A 24,735-nucleotide genomic window follows, 5' to 3' on the forward strand; every position below is an offset into this window, starting at 1 on the left:
CACTTGTGACTTTCCCCAGCAGAGTTTACAGTGTCAGCCCAATCCTGTCGCTTCAGCCCAGGTATATACCGTATATCAGTGCTACGGAATTTCAGCCCTAAAAAGTGGTTTTGAGAACTTTCTGTAGGATGAGCCTATAAGCTGATGGTGTTTATAGACTCATCAAGCAGTGTTGCTGTTTTCTTTCCTGCCTAGAAGAAGCTAAAATTTCTCTCTGACCCTCAGCACGAAGTCTCTATCTATCCCAGCCGCAAAAGACACAAACATGGCTGCCACTATTCTTATAGATCCGAAGTCACCTGATTTTGCCAGCCAATGACTTTTTCCTATTCTTTTTCAATGCCTACGTTTTTCTGCTTCCTGTCCCACCTCCCCTGCACAGTTATTGGTGCAAAAAAAAGCGCAAGGGAAGGTGGGAGGGGATACAAATTTTTACTGTATTTACCGCATGGTATTCGATTGGAATCGGATATGTTGAATACCTTAATATTTGATCAAATATCTACTCGATCGAACTGTATTCGCTCATCTCTAAATGTTACTAATTGTTAAAGATTATGTAATGTTCTAATTACTGGAGAAATTACTGTAGACAATATCATAATAATCCTATATATACATGAGTCATTAATATACAAGATGTAGAGAAGCTTTGATTTTAGTGTAATATAGTTTGAAAATTTGTAATGTTCAGAGTTAGTCACTATTATAAGGGGGTTAATAGTTTACAGTCATTCCTTTCTTCTCCCCAGCAGATCAGTTTTTCTGTTCATTTCTGATCTAAATAAAATAATAAAACATTTTGGGAAAAACACACAAGCTAAAAGTCCAGCACTGGAAGCCATTACTGCAAATATCTCCACGGCCACCATGTATTTCCCTCTGGTGCTCAGATAAGCCGGGATCATGGCCATCCAGACACTACAGAACAGCAGCATGCTGAAGGTGATGTACTTGGCCTCATTAAAACTGTCCGGTAATGTCCTCACCATGAAAGCCAGAAGAAAGCTGACAGCGGCCAGGAGCCCCATATAACCCAACATGGAGTAGAACCAGAGATCTGAGCCCTCATTACACTGAATGATGATCTTCTCAGGATAAGACTGAGTGTCCAGGTCCTGGAATGGGGGAGAAATAGACAACCACAGAACACAGATGACAACCTGGAAGGATGAACACAACAACACTATGGTATAGGGCAGCTTCACACTCAGCCATTTTCTCCAGGGGCTTCCAGGCTTGGTGGACTTAAAAGCAACACAGACAATAACAGTCTTGGCCAGAAGTGAAGAGACAGTGACTGAGAAGAAGACTCCAAAACTGGTTTCACGTAATCTACAAGTGACATCACTGGGACGACCAAGAAACAAGAAGACAGAGAGGAAGCTAAGGATGATGGAGACCAGGAGGAGATAACTCAGGTTCCGGTTATTAGCTCTAACAATAGGAGTGTCCCGGTAGGAAATAAATATTCTAAATATGGAGCCGGTCACAAGACATCCGAAGAGCGAGACAGAGGAAGATACAGAAGCAATGGTGTCATTATGGTAAGAGATGAATTCCATTACTTTAGGCAGACATCGGTCTCTCTTCTCATTCGGCCATTCGTCACTTTCACATTTCAAGCAGTTCTCGGCATCTGTAGGAAAAAAATCATAATCCATCACATTTTATGGAGCACCTACTATGTATCTATCTATTGCTGGGAAGGTGGCTTGGTAGAAGCAGTGGTGCAGACCCAACCAGTCAGAAACAGAGACACAAATCTTTCATCAAAGTGGATTATTTAAAAAATAAATAATAGCAAAATAAATAAACCTTTATATCAGACACAGGAGAAGCAAAATAAAATATAGCCTTAACTTCAGGCAAAATAACATCAAACACCGTGATCATCTGAGCGTTAACTAAACTTTCAGCCACACAAAATCAACCAAAGAAACACTGTACCGTATCACAAGCCTCTCAGTGTCAGGACAGACCCAGCCACTTCCTCTCCCCCCATGAACTAGATACTATTTAGTACTACTACTCTTAGTAGAACATCATCACACTAAGACAATACTACTACTCCTATTATCATATGCCAGTTATATTGCAGATGTCTCCTTCTGAACATCACCATACTAGTACAGTCATGGCCAAAAGTTTTGAGAATGATACAAATATTAATTTTTACAAAGTCTACTGCTTCAGTTTTCCTAATGGCAATTTGGTAGCTTAACAGCAATTACTTGCAAAGTAAATATTTGCCTAGAAAATGAACTTTATCCCCCAAAACATATTTCAACATCATTGCAGCCCTGCCTTAAAAGGACCAGGTAACATTGTTTCAGTGATTGCTCCATTAACACAGGTGTGGGTGTTGATGAGGACAGGGCTGGAGATCAATCTGTCATGATTAAGTAAGAATGACACCACTGGACACTGTAAAAGGAGGCTGGTGCTTGACATCATTGTTTCTCTTCTGTTAACCATGGTTATCTCTAAAGAAACACGTGCAGTCATCATTGCACTACACAAAAATGGCCTAACAGGGGAAGAGTATCGCAGCTAGAAAGATTGCACCTCAGTCAACAATCTATCGCATCATCAAGAACTTCAAGGAGAGAGGTTCCATTGTTGGCAAAAAGGCTCCAGGACGCCCCAGAAAGACCAGCAAGTGCCAGGACCGTCTCTTAAAAGTGTTTCATCTGCGGGATCGGGCTACCAGCAGTGCAGAGCTTGCTCAGGAATGGCAGCAGGCAGGTGTGAGTGCATCTGCACGCACTGTGAGGCGGAGACTCTTGGAACAAGGCCTGGTCTCAAGGAGGGCAGCAAAGAAGCCACTTCTCTCCAGAAAAAACATAAGGGACAAACTGATATTCTGCAAAAGGTACAGGGAATGGACTGGTGAGGACTGGGGTAAAGTCATTTTCTCTGATGAATCCCATTTTCAATAGTTTGAGACATCTGGAAAACAGCTTATTGGGAGAAGATGAGGTGAGCGCTACCACCAGTCTTGTCTCATGCCAACTGTAAAGCATCCTGAAACCATTTATGTGTGGGGTTGCTTCTCAGCCAAGGGAATCGGCTCTCTCACAGTCTTGCCTAAAAACACAGCCATGAATAAAGAATGGGACCAGAATGTCCTCCAAGGTCAACTTCTCCCAACCGTCCAAGATCAGTTTGGCCATCAACAATGCCTTTTCCAGCATGATGGAGCACCTTGCCATAAAGCAAAGGTGATAACTAAATGGCTCAGGGAACAAAACAGAGAGATTTTGGGTCCATGGCCTGGAAACTCCCCAGATCTTAATCCCATTGAGAACTTGTGGTCAATCATCAAGAGACGGGTGGACAAACAAAAACCTACAAATTCTGACAAAATGCAAGCATTGATTGTGCAAGAATGGACTGCTATGAGTCAGGATTTGGTCCAGAAGTTGATTGAGAGCATGCCAGGGAGAATTGCAGAGGTCCTGAAGAAGAAGGGTCAACACTGCAAATATTGGAACGCTGCATTAACTCATTCTAACTGTCAATATAAGCTTTTTTTACTCATAATATGATTGCAATTATATTTCTGTATGTGATAAAATCATCTGACAAACACACATAAACCAGAGGGCAGCAGATCATGTGAAAATAGAAGATTTGTGTCATTCTCAAAACTTTTGGCCATGACTGTAGGACATTACTTCTACTCCTACTAGAATATCATCACACTGGTAAGACAGTACTACTACTCCTACTAGAACATCATACACTGGTAAGACAGTACTACTACTACTACTATCATATACCAGTTACATTGGAGATCTCTCCCTCTGAACATGGCACGCAGTCATAGCAGCAGGTGTGAATTGTTTCTCTTGCCTTCTTTCTGCTTCCAGGTAAACATGGCTCTGAGCAGCGAGATATTGGGATCTGAAGGAGAAGACAAGAACCTTTACTGGAGTGACACAGAATGGACATGTATGATAGCAGTAATGAGGTGACCTCGGAGCGTGGACTATAGAAGGTGAAGTGTCCATTCATATTGTTAGGGGCACAAGACCCCTGAGTTATGTTGTCATAGTTCTAATTGATCCACAATAGGGTGACGAGCTCGGGAAAGATAACAGACAGACAGCAGTGTATCTTATCCAGAATGTTTCAGTTTATTAACACAGAAGGGCAGGTTTATAGATCATCACAGTCACAGCCAAGCTACAAGGCATTTATCCTTATCTGATCATGTTCTTAGTTTCTTACAGTTTTGACTAGCTTGATCCAGTAGTATTTACAGTTTCAACACGTACACAGGACATAGTGTCTCCGTTTAACCAGTTTAACCGGCTCCTTGTGTAACAGCCTGCTCATCTCTGAGAGACAGAGATAGAGAGAGAGCGAAGATAGAGCAGTCTTGGCTCCCACCTTTGTTCATACGTAATTTTCAAAAGAATTTCAAAGCCTCACATCTCCCCCATTTTAAACGTTATTTTCATATTGATTAGTACCTTCATCTAGATCCCTAGATGCCAGACCTGCTGGATTCCCCATCTGATATTCCTATAATGTCTACCACTTATATCTATCTTTATCATAACATCGATTAGAACATATCAAAATTAACTTGAAAAAACAATATATAAGCGATATGATCATACCAACTTGTACAATGGTTTGTAATATCCCAGTTATCCATACACCTATTCCCTTGAACCAATTAGCAGGATTCAAAAAGGAAAAAATGTCTGACCACCAGCTATCTTCATTTTCCACAAACTCCTTCTCATATTCTTTCCTTAATCTGTATATATTCTCTGATTCTTGTTTTCCTTTGATATTACCTTCTGGATCGATATAATGGCAACAGGTAGGTGCCACCACCTGACACATTCCACCCTGGGCCGCAGTAATATAATCTAGTACCAGGGCATGTTGGTTGGTGACTATGATCAGCTGGTTTTGTACCGCTATGGTCGTATTAAGTACGCCTAAGATACCCCATATTTGATCATCTAAGTAAACGGTGGCTTCCACCAATTGATCCCACATCTGCATAATCATAGGATATACGAGTACAGTACTCACTATCTTGTTTCCAGCACCTATTTGTACCAAATGAGGTCTACCACTTTCCCTAGGGGCGTCATCAGCTGCTCTCTTATACATAGTGTGTTTAGGTATGGGTTTTTGCATTTATTCTTATCAACTATAAAGGTGGCAGGAGTGAATCCGTTAAGAAAGCATAAAACAAATAATGTCCATCTTTTCATTCCTGCCGTGGTTCAGGAACCTTTTTACAATGGGAAGCGTGTATCCAGGTAGATTTTCCCTCCAATTCGACTGAAGTGACAGTTGTCAGCAGCACTTGGAAGGGACCATCAAATCGAGGTCCAGGGGGTTTTCTGATATGTCTTTTCACGACCACCCAATCACCACCTGCAAGCTATGTGTTCCTGAAAACTCAAAAAGGGTCTGGAATAGAAGAAAACACCTGTTCATGTGTTACTTTCAATCTTTGACACTGGTTCTGGACATAGCTGGCAGTGCTGTCATAACTGAGTTGTAAAGTCTGGGGAAAATACAACCTTAGTCTAGGCACACTTCCAAAAAGCACCTCGAATGGTAACAGACCTTTCTTTCTATTAGGAGTGGTCCTCCCTGAGTATAATGCTAGAGACAGGCACTCTGGCCAGGGCCTTCCTGTCTCTGCCATGGTTTTCTGGATTTTTAACTTGTGTGCCGTTCAACCTTTCCACTTTGCCTGACCTCTGCTCAATCCCCAATGCAGACATTATTTCCTTCATTATTTCACCTGTGAATTGTGTACCTCTATCAGACTCTATCACCTCAGGTATCCCGAATCTACACACAAGTTCAGACATCAATTTCTTGGCAATTACCTGTGCGGTTGTCCGGCCCACAGGATAGGCCTCTACTACAAAAACCAATACGTACTCGTACATTCCAGACTTAGGCAACTGTATGTAATCTACTTGTATTCTCTGAAATGGATACAGGGGTTTTGGTGTGCATTTGGTAGGTGTTTTAACTACCTGTCCTGGATTGTGTAGAGCACATATGTGACATGCTTTTACGTGATTACCTGCAGCCCTTCCAAAACCTGAGGCAAACCATAATTTACCCACTAGTGACTCCATGGCATTTCAAGAGGCATGCACCTTACCGTGGGCCAAACCAGCCATTTGGGGGTATGCTGCTGCGGGCAGACACAGTCTATCCCCCATTTTCCACATTCCTTCACATTCTCTGGCATCAGCCTTTGTCCATTTCTCAATTTCCTCACCAGTCACCTTAGAGTACAGCCCCTTGGGGTCTGCTAGGTCAATATCCATTTTTCTCACCTGGTTGAGACCCTTCCATGGCAACAGTGCCGCTGCTTTGGCTGCTCGATCAGCCTTTTCATTTCCAATACTCTCAGGGTCTCTTCCCTTTGTGTGAGCTCTGATTTTCACAATTGCCAACTGCTTAGGGAGCCTCCATCAACTGACTTACTAAGTTTCCATTCTTAATTGGCTTGCCCTGTGCCATCAGGAAGTTCCTGGACCTCCATATTGGACCATAACCATGTGCAATGCCAAAAGCGTACCTGGAGTCAGTGTAAATGTTTGCTGCACTATCCTTCGCTACTTTGCAGGCTTCTGTAAGGGCTTTCAATTCAACCTCTTGTGCTGACATGTGTGGTGGAAGGGCTTCTTGTACTATGGTGTCATGTATAGTGACTACAGCATACCTTGTAACAAATTTGCCTTTTTCTGTTAGGTACCTGGAACCGTCCACAAATATCTCATAGTCAGGATCCTCCAATGGGGCATCAGTAACATGACTGAAGCTGCCTCTTCTGAGAGGGAGTTCAAAAATTTCTCATCATCTATTCCCCCATTTGAATCATGAACTCCTACTGGTAAAAGAGTTGCAGGATTCAAAAGTCAAACAACGCTGAAATGAGATGTTGGAGGAGGATTGTAGAGCAAATTCCATCTTGCTCTGTCTTGCCAAGGAAATATGACGTCTGTCTACTGGTGTGAGGATTGCATAGATGTCGTGGTGTGTATACCACCAGGGGGTGGTCTAGGACAATGTCTGAGCTTTTCTCAGGCAGGGCCTGTACGGAGAGTACAATCCTTACACAAGAGGGTGTTCCCCTTGTGACAGCATCCAATCATGCACTATAATGTGCCACAGGACACTTTCTATCTCCATGTTGTTATGTGAGAATTGCAGTAGCATGTCCCATCATCTCAGTGACATAGATTTGAAAGGGCTTCTGATAGTCAGGCAAACCTAAGGCACTGGCTCCTGCTCCAATTTCTCCTTGTCAAACAGGTTTTACAAGCACATTCACAGTTTATCTGATCCATGGCTTACAATATGACAGCCGAGCCAAAAAAGGTATGTAACTGAGTATGGGGGGTTGGCACCTGCAGTTCTCTTACCACTTTGGTCCGTTCATCTGAAAGATGTTTGGTACTTTGGCTCAGACAATGACCTAAATACACCACCTTTTGCTTACAAAATTGCAGCTTGTCTTTACTGGCCTTACAACCGTTCTGGTAGAGGAAACACAGCAGGTTTATGGTAGCAGCTTCACACACTTTGGACCATAGCAAGCCACAAAATTCATATTACCCTCTGCAGCCTAGCCCCTAACCCCACTCAATCTCACATACATATACTTTACCACTTTGCCCCTCACCTTAACGATACTCCAGGAGGCGCTCTTTAACGCTCCGGAGCAGCCATGTTTGCCAACCCCCACCGCTCTGACAATCCGCGACACCGCCCACCCATGTCAATACCCCTAGGCGGTCTAATATATGCAAAAAAAAGTTTTAAAAAAAGTAAAAAAAAAAAATATTAAAAACAAAAAAAAAAGGATTAAAAATTCAAATCACGGACTGGTCTTGGAGATTAAATGAATCATTGCTGGATTCTGCAGACCATATCCAATTTCTCTCTAAACACTTGACGGACTTTTTTGAACTTAACGCTTCTCCCTCTATTAGCTTCACCACAGTTTGGGAGACCCACAAGGCGTATGTCAGAGGCCTTCTCATCTCCCTGGCAGCAAAAGTTAAACGACAGCGGCAGAGGGAGATAGATAGCGTATTGTCTCGTATCTCGGACATTGAGCGCGCTCACAAACGAACGCATCTTCTATCCGCACTAGCGGAACTGACCCAGTTGAGGGGGAAACTACTGGACATACTCAACTACAGGGCAGCCAAGCGCTATCTGCATTACAAGAAACTCTTATACGCTCATGGTGACAAAGGAGGGAAGTTAATGACGAGTTTGCTCCGCAAAGAGAAACTGAAGTCCTTTATCTCTTCGATCAAGGACTCTGCTGGTAGGGCTTGTAATTCCACTGACGAAATTGCCGATGCATTTGTTGCTTTTTATTCTGCGCTGTACAACCTCCCCACTGGACAGCAGCAGCCCCCTGGTCATGACAGAGCTGCCGACATACAGATATTTCTGGACAGTTTGGACTTACCTAGCCTCACTGCGGAATCAGCACAATCTCTTCTGTCACCTGTTTCTTTGGAGGAGGTGGTTGCCACCGTGAACAGTTTCCCAACTGGGAAGAGCCCGGGGCCTGATGGCTTGCCCTTACAATATTATAAAAAGTTCAAGACGGTATTGGCCCCCCAGCTCTCTCTATTCTGCAACGCTCTCTTGAAGGGCACCCCCCTTCCCAAACAGTCACAGGAGGCAAACATTGTTCTAATCCCGAAAGAGGGGAAAGACCTACTTCACTGTGGAAGCTACAGACCCATCTCCTTATTGAATCTGAACATAAAGGTCTGGGCGAAAATACTGGCCAAGCGTCTACAACCTTTCGTTCCATCACTAGTTCGGGAGGAGCAGTCTGGTTTTGTCTTGGGGAGAGAGGGTCGCCACAATACCGCCAAACTACTCCCGCTAATTCACCTGGCTCACAAACGCAAAATACCGCTGGTCTTGCTGAGTGTTGACGCCGAAAAGGCGTTTGACAGGGTGGCGTGGGACTTTATGGTGGCGGTCCTTAAGCGATCGGGAGTTCCTGAGGCCTTCATCGCCGCAATCCTTACCTTGTATGCTCAACCCACGGCCAGACTAAAAATAAACGGAATTCTCTCTGACAGCTTCAATATCTCCAATGGAACGAGACAGGGCTGCCCGCTTTCACCCACATTGTTTGTATTAGCTCTGGAACCCCTTCTGCAAGCGGTTAGACAAGATAGTAAGATCTGTGGGATGGAAACTGGCTCACACTCGCTACAGGCAACGGCTTATGCAGACGATGTCCTATTCGCAATTACTAACCCCACTGTCGGCCTCCCCGCGCTTGTGGACCTTCTTAACCGCTATGGCACACTCTGGCTACAAAGCTAATTTCCACAAATCGGAGGTACTGAATGTGACCCTACCTCCACACCTTGTCCGGTCGCTACACTCAGCTACACCTTTTGTCTGGCCCTCCGCACCTCTGAAATACCTGGGTATTCGCCTCACCTCCTCCATTGACAATCTATATGCAGCGAACTTTCCCCCTTTACTAGAGGAGTTAAAACGATCACTACAGGAATATGAGTCTTTGCCACTATCCTGGTTCGGGAGGAAAAACTTGGTCAAGGTTTACTTGTTCCCCAAAATCTTGTACAGATTTGCCATGTTGCCGATAGCCATACCGGACACCTTCTTCAGGTCTCTGAGAAGCCTTATTTCACGCTTCATTTGGAGAGGGAAACCTCCTCGTATTTCCTGGTTACAACTGACTAAAGGGAAGAGACAAGGAGGCGTCGGTCTGCCAGATGTGAGACAATACCATACTGCCATCCGCCTGCTGTGGTGGTCTGACCTAGCTGTCCCACTGCTCTCCCAGGTGCCTGCAGCCTTTTTACATGCCTGTGAGGACTCACCGCTTCCGGCGACTTTGTGGTTCCCGAAACTGACATCCAAATCTCCCAGGAACACCTGCCCTCTTCTTCCGGTCTCCTCAGCTGCCTGGTTGGACTTATTGGAGACGCTGATGCCGAAGCCCTCACCCCTCCTACCACTCAATCTTCTCCCTTACCTGTGTGGCCGGGGCACTACGGTCAACAAAGACATGTGGGATAAATTCAAATCCCTTTCCCTCCTTGACATCACCACTCCCACAGGCTTGCTACCAGCGACCGATGTGTGCCAACTTCTTTCGGAGGTCAAACTGACGTTCTTACATAGACAACATCTGTCATCTGTCCTTGCGGATCTCCAGGGAAAATTCTCTTTCCGCACCCACCTAACGGAGTTTGAAAAATTATTGGCTTCCAAAACATTGCTACTTCGCGGTGTATCTACCTTCCTGCATCGCTTCGTGGCCCCTCCGGACCACTTCAAACCTAAGTTTGTCTTGGCGTGGGAGAAGGAACTCGGCCTGTCCCTGTCGCCCGACGACATAGATGCCATCCTTTCTGCCTCTCATGGCTTTTCCCCATGCATCAGGCTTCAAGAAAACAGCTACAAGCTACTTGCCCGGTGGTACCGTACTCCGGAATGGCTATTTGACAAGAAACTCCACTCTTCGGACAGATGCTGGAGGTGCTTGACAGGACCCGGCTCCTACTTACATATTTGGTGGAACTGTCCGGTCATAGTCCCCTATTGGGCTGAGATCCAATCTTACATAAGGCTAGTGAGCTACCCCTACTTTCAAATCACCCCTGAGATGATTTTTCTTTCTTTACCCTCCAAGGAGTACAGTCCTTCCAAAGACAAACTTGTAACACATCTACTGTCTGCGGCAAAATCATTGATCCCGCTTTTCTGGATGCAGAGAGAATCCCCCCCAATTTCACTTTTCAAAGACAAGGTCAATCAGATCGCCAGATTTGAAGAGCTGCTTTGCTGGTCCTCTCGCACACACGATAAGTACCTTAGGATCTGGACACCCTGGCTGATACAAAAGCGCTGATTTAGCGACTGGCCTACTCCCCCTCCCTCTCCCCCCCCCCCTCGGTCTTTGTCTCTTGTCTTACGTCTCCTCAATGTTCCTTCTTTGTCTGTGTCCTCTTTCACCTTTCTCTTTACTGTCTGTGATTTTGAAATGCTGCCTATTTGACGACTTTGTAATGTTTTCTATTTTACGCCCTTGTGAATATTGAACTTCTGCTGATTGTGTGTTGTTTTAATTCCATACACTCTGTAAGCGACAGTTCTTACGATTTCTGTATTGTTATCACTTTTTGAAAATAAATAAAACTTTTGAATTAAAAAAAAAAAAAAATTCAAATCACCCCCCTTTCCCTAGAACACATATAAAAGTAGTTAAAAACTGAAACACATACATGTTAGGTATCCCCGCGTCCAAAATCGCCCGCTCTACAAAGCTATACAAATATTTTTCCTATTCGGTAAACGCTGTAGCGGGAAAAATGGTCAAAAGTGCCAAACCGCCGTTTTTTCACTGTTTTGATTCTGATAAAAATTTGAATAAAAAGTGATCAAAGCAATAACATTTCCCGATATGGTAGAACTACAAAGTACACCCAGTCCCGCAAAAAAGATGCCATATACATCCCTGTACATGTACGTATAAAAAAGTTACGGCTGTCGGAATATGGCGACTTTTCAAAAAAAAAATTTTTTAACAGTTTTGGTTTTGTTTTTAATGGGTCAAAATGTAACTAAAACCATATAAATGTGGTATCCCCGGAATCATAACGAAACACAGAATACAGGGGACAGGTCATTTTGGTTGCAAACCTTACCTTACCCGCGCTTGTATATACCCACTTCTACAATCACCGCAGACGAAATCGCGGGTACCAGCTAGTCACCCATATATTCTACAGGAGTACATACAAAACCTACTGAGGAGAGTGAGCTAAAACATAATCACAACATCATATCCATGAATATCCTTATCTATACATTGGCACCATACCTTATTTTTCATTTAACCATGGGTTAACCCTTTTCGTCCAAATCATTTTCCTTTGGAGACAACAGATATTATACTTAGTCTTACAAACCATGCTGACACAGACACAGGCCAGAGTTCACTCTGTAATTTGACTCTTCTGTGTTTTCCTATACGTGTGGATAAAGATGAAAGTCAACTAATGCTTGGTTTTTCTACTACATGACAAGAATATGAAAATATGATTTAACCCTATAGAGACACAGCTCAAAAGTGACTTGAGGACCAGGCCTCTTTTTTCAAAACTGATATGTGTCACTTTAAATGGCAATAACTTTGAGATGCTTTAACTTACACAAGTGATTCTGAGATTGTTTTTTCGTAACACATTGTACTTCACGTCAGTAGTAAATTTTAGTCGATATGTTTTGTCTTTAATTATGAAAAAATAGGAAATTTGGTGAAAATTTTGAAAAAAATGCAGTTTTCAAACCTTTCAAATAGAAATCCAAACTACCCAATTTTTTTCATAAATATAATTAACCATGTCTCTGATTTATGTAGCAGTCACATTTTAATCACCCTTTCATTTTTTTCAGATATTATAAGGCTTACAAGTCAAGCAGTAATTTTCCAAATTTTCAAGAAAATTTCCAAAACACATTTTTCAAGGGACCAGTTCAGTTCTGAAGGGTACTTGAAAGGCCTCTCTAATAAAACCCCCCGAAATTCACCCCATTTTAAAAACTGCACCCCTGAAAGAATCCAACACAGCAGCTAGAAAGTTTCTTAACCCTTTCAGCATTTCACAACAATTACAACAAAATGGAGGTCAAATTTACATTTTTCAATTTCTGTCACTAATATATTCATTTAGCCCTAGAATTTACACATTTACTAAGGGTTAAAGGAGAAACTGCACCCCACATTGTGTTACACAATTTCTCCCGAACATGACAATACCCCCTTATGTGCTGGTACCCTAATGTACGGGCACACGGTCGCTCTCAGAGCGGATGGAGCGCTAATTGGATTTTGTAGGGCAGATTTTGCTAGAATACTTTTCAGGCACCATGTCCCGTTTGCAGAGCTCCCAAGGTGCCAAAACAGTGGAAACCCCCCAAATGTGACCCCATTTTGGAAACTAGACCCTTCAAGGAATTTGCCAAGGGGTATAGTGAGCCCTTTGACACTACAGGAGTGTAACAGAATTGGCCCAACAAAAGGAAAAGTGACATTTTTTGCTATAAAATGTTGCTTTAACCCCAAATTTTGCATTTCCACAAGGGGATAAAAGAGAAAATGCACCCCACAAATTGTTACGCATTTTGTCCCAACTACAGAAATGCCCCACATGTGGATGTAAAGTGATGTATGGGCACACTGTAAGGTCCAGAACGGAAGGATCGCTATTGGGATTTTGGAGGGCAAATTTAGCTGAAATCTGTTTCAGGCACCATATTGCATTTGGAGAGCCCCTGAAGTGCTAGAACAGTGGAACCCCCTCCCCCCCCCCCAAATGACCCCATTTTGAAAACTAGACCCCTCAAGGAATTTATCAAGGGGTTTAGTGAGCACTTGGACCCTACAGGTGTTTCACAGATTTTTTTACCATTGAGATGTGAAAATGAAAAATTACTTTTTTCCAATAAATCGTCCATTTAGCGCCATATTTTTAATTTTTACAAGTAGTTAGAGAATTAAAAGCCCCCCCCAGTTTGTTACACAATTTCTCCTGAACATGGCAATACCCCAAATGTGGCCATAATCTGCTGTATGGGTACATGTTGGGGCTCAGAATGGAAAGAGGGCTATTTGGCTTTTGAGGGCAGTTTTCTGGTGCCATGTCGCATTTGCAGAGCCCCTAAAGTACCAATACAATGAAAACCCCTCAAAAGTGACCCCATTTTAGAAACTACACCTGTCAAGGAATGAATCAAGGGGTATTATCATTTTGAGCATAAAAATGCTTCCCAAAAATTAATGTACAAAATGAAAATTTAAATTTTTAAAGAAATATGTCATTTCGGTGCCCAATACGTTGCACCCACTTCGTGTTGTCAGAGACCTGCACTCCTAAAACTATTAAGTGGGCCATCCCGAGGGGCAAAAAATTATATATGAGGGTGTAAACTTCTGCTTGGGCACACAGCAGGGTTTAGAAGGGAAGGAGCACTGCGCTTTTTAGCTTTTGGGGTATAGATTTAGAGGGACTTTCTGGGTGCCATGATGTTTTTGCAGAGCCCTGGAGGTGCCAGTGAACTGGAATTCCCCAAGAAGTGACCCCATTTTGTAAGGGCAATTTTAGGGTCTCTGAAAAAGTGTCATGGCATCCAAAAGAAAAACCCCAAACCGTCTAAGTCTGTGCTACAAAAACCAAATAACCCTTCTTCCCTTCTGTGTCTGGCTGTGCCCTAATATCAATTTATACCCACATATGACATTACGTACGTTATCCCGGGTACACCAGTGTCATACATGTGGCATAAAATGCAGTTTGGGCGCACAGCAGGGCACAGAAGGGAAGGAGCGCAACGCGGCTTTTGGAGTACAGATTCAGATGTTTGGTATCTGGACGCGATGTCATGTTTGTAGAGCCTGTAGGGTACCAGAAAAGTGGATTCCCCAAAGGAGTGACCCCAGTTTGAAAACTGCACCCCTCAAAGAATTTCTCAGGGGGTGTAGTGAATATTAGTTTCTCAGACGTGACTGCACAGCGGATGGCGAAGAGGGAATATATAAGCAGTGCGGAGGACATTGGGGTCATCAAATTCCCTACTATGTCCCAGTAGCTCCTATAATTGGGGGAGTCACTCTGTGGGTCACTTTGGGGTCACTTCTGGTGTCTTTTCCCTCATAAGCTGTAAATCTGGGGTGTCCCCTGATATCCACTCGCACAGCTTATATATTCTCTACCTGACACAGCCAGTTGAGTTCTAATAATTTGGCGATTTTTGCGGGCTTTTGTTCTTGCATTACTAGATGCTATATTTTCTTTATTTTTCTGGTGACGTGGCCATATACGGGCTTGTTGTTTGCGGGATGAGATGTATTTTGTAATGACACCATCTTTGGGTGCCTACAACTTACTGAATACATTTTATTAACTCTTTTTTTGCTGGATTTAAATAAAAAAAATCAATTCCGGTATTGCGTTTTACCTTTTAAATCTTTCGCCATGCAGCGTACAGTATAAGTAACATATTATCTTTATTCTGCGGGTCGGTACGGTTACGGCGATACCTCATTTATATTATTTTTTTTATGCGTAACTAATTCTGCAGAACAAAAACACATTTGGAGACATAAATCAATGTTTTTTTGCATCGCCATCTTCTGAGAGGCGTAACATTTTATTTTTTGGTTGACAGTGTTGGTTGGGGGCTTATTTTTTTGCGGGACAATGTGCGCTTTTTATTGGTACTGTTGTGGGGTACATATGACTTTTTGATCACTTTTTATAGCACATTCTGTAAGGTTAGATGGCGAAAAATCACTACTTCCGGTGGGTTTTTTCCATTTTTTTTTTCCGTCATTCACCGTGTACATTAAATATTGTTTCAGTTTTATTGTACAGATTGTTACGGACGCGGCAATACCAAATATGTATTGTTTTGATTAATTTTTAGGTTTTTTTTTTATATAATTCATTTTCTATAGAAAAAAAGGGTTTTGGGGGCTTGATAACTTTATTAATTGTTTCAAAACACTTTATTTTTTTTTTCTATTTTTTTTTTAACTTTTTCATGTGTCCCTATGGGACACTTGGATTAGTGATGATTGCATCACTGATGCTCTAGTATAGAGTGAGTCACAGGCTTCAGTAAGAGCCTGCACGTTATCACTATAACAGGAAGTGAGCCAGTGGACGGGACAGCTCAGCTCCAGGAGATCCCGGCCAGGATACAAGAGGTAAGTGGAGCTCAGGGCTGGCTGGGGTGACTAATCAGACCTCTGGCTACATAGTAGGGATACCATCACCCCCCGATCTCGCAGGGGGGGTTGCCGGGGATCCCTACAAGATCGGGCAACCCGTTGTTTGCCGTGATCATGTTTGATCACGGCAATCAACGGGTTAAAACCCAAAATCGGCACTCATGTCCGATGGAGGGGGATGGAGCAGGGTGTTAGGTGTCAGATACAACTAACACCCGCTCCAAGAATGCCCGCACTGCGCTGCGGGGATTGTTTATACCCATGACGTACTATTACTTCATGGGTCATTAAGTACCTATGAAATAATAGTACGTCATGGGTCGCTAAGGGGTTAAGAAAACAGTCAATACTGACACAAACATTACATATGAATATTTTTGTGCAATTTATGAAAATTTCCATGGCAAACCACACTCATCTAATTACCACAGATGTTCAGAACCTCTTAAACTATATTTGAGGTTGCCTTAAGGGCCAACTGCCAGACTTTAAACATTTTCTTTACAAGATTTCAATCAAAGTTTTTACCACTGTAACACATCACAATATTCTTACACAAGGCTTAAAAGTCAAATACTGGCATTGCTAAAAACAGCTTACACTATACAATTACAAATTGAACCATATATTCATAATTTTCCATACATTATACCAGTGGTGTTACAATCTATCACTTATAGCTGACATCTTAGTTACCCACCTTGTCTCATCCTCTCCTCCTCCACCTTCTTGCTAAGTTCTACCAAAGCATGTATACCTCTGCTGTAGATAAGAGGGACACTGGGGCTGGAGAGCCTGACCTTCATTGTGAGGTGTCCTGACCTCTATCAGGGACAGGCAGGCAGCTTCTAGACTGGCTTTTGTACTTGTCACTTCGCTTAGGACTCCAGCAATTTCTGGCCAAATGTCCTTTTTTTTCACAATTAAAAAATTTTCGAGTTCCCCTCCGCCCTTGTTGCCTAGGGCGGGTGCCCTGTCAGCCTTGATTACTAGGATTATCCAGGTTTATAGTACCTGAATTGGTGTAATTTTTCACTGGAGCTGCCTTTTTCTTTCTCTCATCTACAGCAAACCCAACAGCCTTGACATACAAGTCATCTGGGTTTGTGCGTCTCAAATCTGGGTTGCAGCTTCTGATCTTTTCGGCCATATTTGGTCTGATTCCTTGCATAAATGCTTCAGCAATCATGGTGTTTTTCAAAGCATTATGGGCCTGATCCCACTCAGAGTCTACTAACTTGGTGAGTAGTCTGCCATAATATGCTTCAACAGACTCTCCCTTCTGTGTTCTGTGACTACCTTCAATCAGAGCATATATTCCCCTTTATAACTTGTGCTCCCGTATCTGTCCTGCATGATCTAATCTCCATTGGTCCCAAAATTTACTATCAAACAGTCATGTCTTAGGAACTTCTTCTCTCTCTCCCATCCCTATTAGTTCATATGGGGTGTACACTATCTCAGAGGGTCCCTTCCCCATACTAACTGATGGCCAGTCAGCCGTGAGCTTCCCACTCCTCTAGGGCAATTAAGACAATAGAGGGTCACTTTTGACTTCTCTTAGTGGGTCCTCCCAAACAGACACTCTTCTTTCATTGAACTCATCTCTAATGTGCATATTCTGGCTTAGTGTCCCTTTATCGAGACACCCCTGAATCTTTGCACTTTTACTTGATGTGCATGTTCTGACTTAGTGCTCAGGGCAAAAACCTCATTCGGTTTCCACAGACTCAACTTTCTGTCTGTGCGTCTGGCCTGACGTGTTAAGAGTTCTGTTTGCACTTGAAAAAGGGCCCGTAGCGGCCCGAAACGTGTCGTGCTATATCACAATAAATCTATTCCATTGGACCATTTGGTCTCCACATCATTTCTCTAACAGCGAGCGCAGACCCAACACGAACTTCTGGTTCTTGGTCCCTATTCTTCTCCGTTTACTCTGTGTTTTGTTGTCTCTGCTGCCACTCCCATCTGTTTTTCCAATCAAACGCATATAGAGGTTGTGACTGCTCACAACCTTTTCAGGTGAGAACTACTGCACTCAGCGCGCTCAGTGTCTCTCTTTTGTGTTCTCCCACCTAGGTTTTGGGGTTACACAATGTGAACAACTGGATTGAGCGGACATAACCTGACTGAATTTCGGTGTCTCCAACCTAGATTTTGGGGGTACACACCCTGGATATCTGGATTGAGCATACATAGCCGGAACTAATTGCTCTGTATCCTTGTTTTGGGGTTACACAGCTTGAAAAGCTGGTTTGCACGTATATATCAAGAAGTAACTGCTGTGGATTGCTGTTGTGGCCCCCCTAAATAAAAGTTGTTTGTCTGGTATGTAGCAAGAAGTAACCGTTCTGTATCCCTGTTTTCCACCGTCCGGGGAAAGCTGGACTGATGTCCCTACAGTGTATAGCTCTGAGAAAAGCTGTTGGTTTTCTTCTTTAGTTCTTCCCTGCCTATCTGAAGCTAATCGCTATCTAGCCCTCAGCAGATATGTTTCTCTCCCTATCTCTGATCGCAAAAATGGCGAATATACCGGCGGCCGTTCTTATAAATGGCAGGTCATATGTTTTTGGCAGCCAATGGGTTTTTTCAATTTTTTCACTGCCTGTTGTCGTAGTTCCTGTCCCACCTCCCCTGCACAGTTATTGGTGCAAAAAAGCGCGCCAGGGTAGGTGGGAGGGGATACAAATTTTTACTGCATTTGTGGCCTGGTATTTGATTGGAATCGAATACCTCGAACGGCCTGATATTCCATTGAATAACTACTGAATCGAACGGTGTTCGCTCATCTCTAGTAGATATACCATAAGCTCTTTAATGGTAGGCTCACTATCTCTTTGGGGCCATTCACCGCTGCGACTAACGATAGTCAAATTCCAAAGTTGGGGAACCGCTATAATGTGGCCAAGTGGCGTCCCGAAGAAGGGGAGACCCCTTGCCATGTGGTGCAGGAGAAGATGGTCGCTGCTAAGTTGCAGTAAGAGAAGACAACCACGCCTCTGTGACAGCTATGTACCATGTCAGGTTGGGCTTAGACCAAAACTAGGTGTAGAGAATCACTAGGGCCAACAGTGCAGCAAGAGTAAATGGAGTGAGTGGTGTCTAGCAACAGTTGAAAAAAGTTTGAGATTGGTTAGTCTGAAACCTTCCTGGTGTGGGTTCTGCCCTCATTTTGTTGAGGTTTCCGGCAGAGCATACTTCATGGCACATCTGGACTTCAGCGTCAGACACTGCCTTCCCCCCTCCCCACTCCCAAGTTGTTTTTTAAAGTCCTGGCATTTTATGACATGGAGATGCCAAATGTATTTGTTTAGTTTTATTATTACCTTTTATAAGGAAGAGGGATTTAAAAGAGAATTATATATATATATATATATATATATATATATATATATATATATATATATATAATTTTTTTTTAAAAAGCTTTAAAAATAAAATGTTATCTTGTGTTTAAACCCCCATTGAAAGCCCTCAATAATGATGCAATCTAAATAATTGAATAATATAATTTATAATAATCATTTTTTTTAAAGCCAGGATTGGGGTCAGTAACTGCTGTATTGCAGTCTATGGTGAAATTCTTGTAGAAGTGTTAATACTGTACTAGTCATGCTGAAGCTTAAAGTAAAACCCAACTCAATCCATCATGTGCCTCGGTCACATCTAGTTTTCCTTAATATTTTGCTTTAGCAATGCTGCTTTGTTTGCCTGCTATGTTAGATTATTCCACTCATTATTTACACAGTGTTTCATTGGTACAACACCTGTATCTGATAAGACCGAATTGATGGGGGGGGGGGGTCACTGCTCTCTGGAGAGGCTGAGTTCTCTACCTGTTATGTATAATTCTGCGGACAGGACAATCAGTTCAGCTAATTGCAGTTTGCTGATAAAGAGTCGGACAGTGTTGGATCATTTCTATATGTAAACACGCAGGTAACACTCACAGTTCTCTCCTCTGCAGCAGGTATGTTTGTTTTTCTCTCCAACCCTGTGAATGTAATATACATTTACTCTGCATATTATTTGATCACATTTACATTTCATTTCCAGTAATCATTATAAATAATCTCTCCTGGTAAAGGCAATGTGTGTCTAATGAGGTATTTCATATTGTCCTGGTCATCACACAAAGTCACCCACCAGCTTGTGGAAGAATACAGGAAGTTTGAAGGAGAGAACAGGCAAACTGCTGAGAGGGGGATGGGAAAACCCATTCAGCCATATTTGAGCTAAGTTAAAAGTGGGCACATCTCTTTTTTTCTACTTTTGCATGCTCATAACTAAGGAGCCCATATAGTAGCTCAGTCTTCATTTCACTCTCATTGACTCCTAATTATCATTCTTTAAGGTTTAATTGATTTAATACCTTTTGTATTAATGTGTTTGTCGATGACTAAAGCAAAAATACAAGTATAATGTATATACAAAGTAACTCAACAGCTTACATAGGTTCATTCTATTTGTGATCTACAGTGCCCTGCAAAAGTATTCACACCCCTTAAACTGTTTCATATTTTATATTTTATTGAGATTTTCAGTGGTAGACCAACACAAAGTAGCTGATAATTGTGAAGTGAAATGAAAATGATACATGGTTTTCCGAATGTTAATCAACACAGTAAACATGTGGAAGAAGGCTGGAGGTTAGAGGAGACTAAAGGTGAACTTTTTGGCCTAAGTGAAACACACTCTGTGTTGTGGAAAAGTAACCCTGCTCATCCCCTGAATACACCATCTCCATTGTGACATATGGTGGGAGCAGTGTCATGCTGGGGGGAGGCTTTTCTTAAGCAGGGGCAGTGAAGCTGCTCAGAGGTGATGATAAAGAAGATGATGATGGTGAAGAAAGATGGATGAAGTTAAATACTGTACAGTGCAATCCTAGAAGAAAACCTGTTGGAGGATGCAAAAGACTTGAGACTGGGAAAGAGATTCCAGCAATACAATGACCCTAATAATACATCCAGTGCTACAGTGCAATGTTTTGGATCAAATAATATTCCTGTGTTAGAACAGTGCAGTCATTCTCCAGACCTAAATCCCATTGAGCATCTGTGGCAAGAAATGAAAATTACTGTTTATAGACGTCTCCATCCAACCTGGCTGAGCTTGAGCTATTTTGCAAATAAGGATGGGCAAAAATCTTAGTTCCTAGATGCGCAAAGCTGGTAGAGACAGACGCCAAAAGAATTCTAGCTGCAACTGCAGCAAAAGTTGGCTCTACAAAGCAGCAGCATAAATACTGGGGGAACAGTGGTAGCTGCTTCCACAGAGCCCGGAACATTAGGGGGCATGGCGGGCCTCTGATATTTTTTTTAAATAGGCCATGACCTGCTGGAGTAATCCCAGCAGATAACGAGCCCTATTTACTTAATTATTCCCACTTGTGCTCATGGTCGTTGGTGCAGGGATTGGTAAGTAAGGCCATGGTCCCACTAACCCCTACAAACACTGCTATCATTATACTCTGGGGACTTTTTTGAACCCCAAGTATAATGATTGAAGGGCTAGGAGAGGTGAGGATACATAACTGTTACTTACCAGTCCTGTGCCCTGGCAGGCTTTGGGTCTGTTTGGTGATGTCCCTGACCTCACGCAGTCCAGGCTGATGTCATTATTAGAGATGAGTGAACACTATTCGAAATGGCCGTTTCGAATAGCATGCACCCATAGGAATGAATGGAAGCGGCTGGCACGCAGACTTTGCCGCCGGCCGCTTAACCCCCTGCGTGCTGGCTGCGATCATTCATTCCTATGGGTGTGTGTCTATTCGAAACGGGAGTTTCAAATAGTGTTCACTCATCTCTAGTCATTATGCATCGCGATGCAGGCCTGGCTCACGTGACGTCTAGTCCAACATTGAAGAGGGACAAAAGTAGCGGGGAGCGCACCAGAACCAAGGAGAGGTAAGTAACAGTGGTTTTTTTTATGTTTGTATCCTCCCCTGAGTCTCTCATCCTTCATCCTTATATTCTGGGGTTTGAAAAAACACCAGAGTATAATAATTGTTCATGGGTGGTCCACAATGGGGCATAATACTGTGTACAGGGGCCGCTATGGCACATAATATTGTGTACAGGGGACAATTATGGGGCATAATAGTGTGTAGGGGCACGATGGGGCATAATGGTGTGTGCAGTAAATTGGTTTATGCAGGGGAGTTGGGGTTGGGGGGGCATATCAAATGTTCACCTTGGGATGTAGCTATTCCTAGTTATACCATTGCTAAAAACTATTGATATGGGTGAGGTGTGAATATTTTTACACATCACACTTTTCAGATTTTTATTTGATTAAAATCATTGGCTACTTTGTGTTGCTTTCACTGAAAATCTCAATAAATACATTCAAGTTTGTGGCTGTGAAGTGACAAAATATGAAAAAGTTAAAGGGGTGTGTCAGGGTCTGGGGTTGCTAGGTGGGGTGGCATAGACACAAAACTCCAGATTCTTTAGTCCAAAAACAAAGGTAGAGTTTATTTTCACTCAAAAAGGTAGTGCAGCAACAAAAGGAAGCAATACAAAAATAACTCCCAGCCTGGCTAGGCTCTAACTAAACACAGAATAGGTGACCTCACCTAGAATAACAGAAATCCAAAAGCCAGTAGAATCATTCAGGACACAGCTCCAAAAATATTACCCCTCTGTTTGCTCTCCAGCCAAGCTCTGCCAAAGTGTTGCTGCTGGAGCAACTTCTTAAGCCTCCTTGACGAGGAGACTCTCTGCAGTTGAGTCGCTGCCGGAACATCCCCAAACTGTGTACCGGAGGGAGGTGGAATAACAGGTCCCACTACCAAACCTACCTGTCATTCCAAAAAATCCAGCCCAGTACTGAGCATTTACCAAAATGCTCAGCAGACGAAAGTTGTCTGCTAGGGAGTCGGGACAAACACTCCTGGAGTTTTCTCATCTCACCCACCTGAGTAGTCTGGGTGAGATGTACACCCCCTCAATTTCCTGACCAGCCAATGGCTTACATATCCCCCCTCTTCTCCAGACCGGAGGGTTGGGCATTTGTGGCCATCATACAATGCAACCTTGATAGGGCATCAGCGTTTCCCAATAATTTCCCTGGCCTGTGTTCTACATCAAACACAAAATTTTGCAGAGACAGGAACCATCGGATAACCCAAGCATTTCTGTCCTTTTTGATTTTCATCCATGTAAGGGGAGCATGGTCAGTGATCAATTTAAACTTTCTGCCCAGGAGGTAATACCTCAGAGCATCCAGCCCCACTTAATGGCCAAACATTCCCTCTCTACAATAGTGTAATTTTTCTCAGCGGGGGACAGCTTCCTGCTCAGGTACATTACTGGATGCTCCTCACCATTTACCACCTGGGACAGCACTGCTCCTAGACCTGCATTTGAGGCATCTGTCTGCACCAGGAACTCCTTCCTAAAGTCAGGGGCTATCAGCACTGGCTGCTGGCATAGAGCTTGCTTTAACCTCTAGAACGCCTCCTCTGCCTCTGGTGTCCAGTGGATCATCAATGACTTCCCACCTTTCATCAGGTCAGTGAGAGGAGCTGCAATAGAGGCAAAGTTTGGCACAAACCTTCGATAGTAGCCCGCAATGCCAAAAAATACCCTGACTTGCTTCTTGGTTAGCGGTATTGACCAGTTCTGTATTGCCTCCACCTTATTGATTTGGGGCTTTATTACCCCTTTGCCAATGACATAACCCAGGTACTTGGCTTCCTCCAGCCCTAAATTACATGTCTCAGGTTTCATAGTAATGCCTGCCTCACTTATGGAGTCTAGTACTGCCTGCACCTTACAGAAATGACTTCCCCAGTATGGACTATGAATGTCCACATTGTCCAGGTAAGCCGCTGCATAGTCATGATGTGGCCGCAAGATCTGGTCCATCAACCTCTGAAAGGTAGCAGGAGCTCCAATCAGTCCAAATGGCATAACCCTGTACTGGAACAGCCCTTCTGGAACAACAAAGGCAGATTTCTCCTTGGCTTCTTTAGACAAAGGTATTTGCCAGTAACCTTTTGTAAGGTCCAGTGTGGTTATGTACCAGGCATTACCCAACTTCTCAATCAGCTCATCAACCCTGGGCATGGGATAAGCGTCAAACTTGGAAATCTCATTCAATTTTCTAAAAGCATTGCAGAACCGCCAAGTACCATTGGGCTTTGCTATCAACACAATTGGGTTAGACCACTCACTTTTGGATTCCTCAATTACACCTAAATCCAGCATGTGCATAATCTCAGCTGACACTACCTCCCTACGTGCCTCTGGTATTCTGTAGGGTTTGAGGTTTACTTTCCTCCCAGGTTCTGTCTCTACATGGTGCTCAATCAGGTGTGTACGCCTTGGTAGATCAGAGAACTTGCATCTATGCTTCTGCAGGAACTCTTTTGCCTCTTGTTGTTGGGGTACTGAGAGGGTCTCATTCACACGGAATGGAGGGATTGGCGGCAACGAATCACCCACCTCTGTATTTGAGGCCACCAAGGATTCCCTCTGGTTCCAGGGCTTAATCAAGTTCACATGGTAGATTTGAAAAGGCTTCCTTTTCCCTGGTTGGTGAATCTTATAGTTGACTGTCCCTACTTTTTCCACAATTTCATATGGGCCTTGCCATTTTGCTAAGAACTTACTCTCCACAGTAGGCACCAAAATAAGGACTCTGTCCCCTGGGTTAAACTCTCGGACTCTGACAGAACAATTGTAAATTCTGCTTTGGGCCTCTTGTGCTCTTTGCAGATGTTCTTTCACAATTGGCATGACTGTTGAAATGCAATCCTGTATTTGAGCTACATGCTCTATGACACTACGGTATGGGGAAGCCTCAGTTTCCCAGGTTTCTTTGGTTATATCTAGTAAGGCCCTGGGGTGTCTACCATAGACTAATTCAAAAAGGGAAAAACCTGTAGACGCTTGTGGAACCTCTCTAAT

General features: G+C 43.2%; 1 protein-coding gene across 1 annotated transcript in view; it reads right to left on the reverse strand.

Annotated features, from left to right (window-relative positions):
• Positions 1 to 731: 731 nt before the first annotated feature.
• Positions 732 to 24,735, reverse strand: part of LOC142187944 (vomeronasal type-2 receptor 26-like) — a 31,336-nt gene continuing 7,332 nt past the window's right edge. The window contains exons 4-6 of the mRNA XM_075261760.1: positions 4,855 to 5,022; positions 3,786 to 3,909; positions 732 to 1,639 (exon numbers count right to left, since the gene is read on the reverse strand). Of these exons, the coding sequence (XP_075117861.1) occupies positions 732 to 1,639; positions 3,786 to 3,909; positions 4,855 to 5,022 (1,200 nt within the window). The remainder of the gene's footprint in view (positions 1,640 to 3,785; positions 3,910 to 4,854; positions 5,023 to 24,735) is intronic.

This window comes from Leptodactylus fuscus, chromosome 1, assembly GCF_031893055.1.
Source record: "Leptodactylus fuscus isolate aLepFus1 chromosome 1, aLepFus1.hap2, whole genome shotgun sequence".
NCBI classification, from domain to species: domain Eukaryota; kingdom Metazoa; phylum Chordata; class Amphibia; order Anura; family Leptodactylidae; genus Leptodactylus; species Leptodactylus fuscus.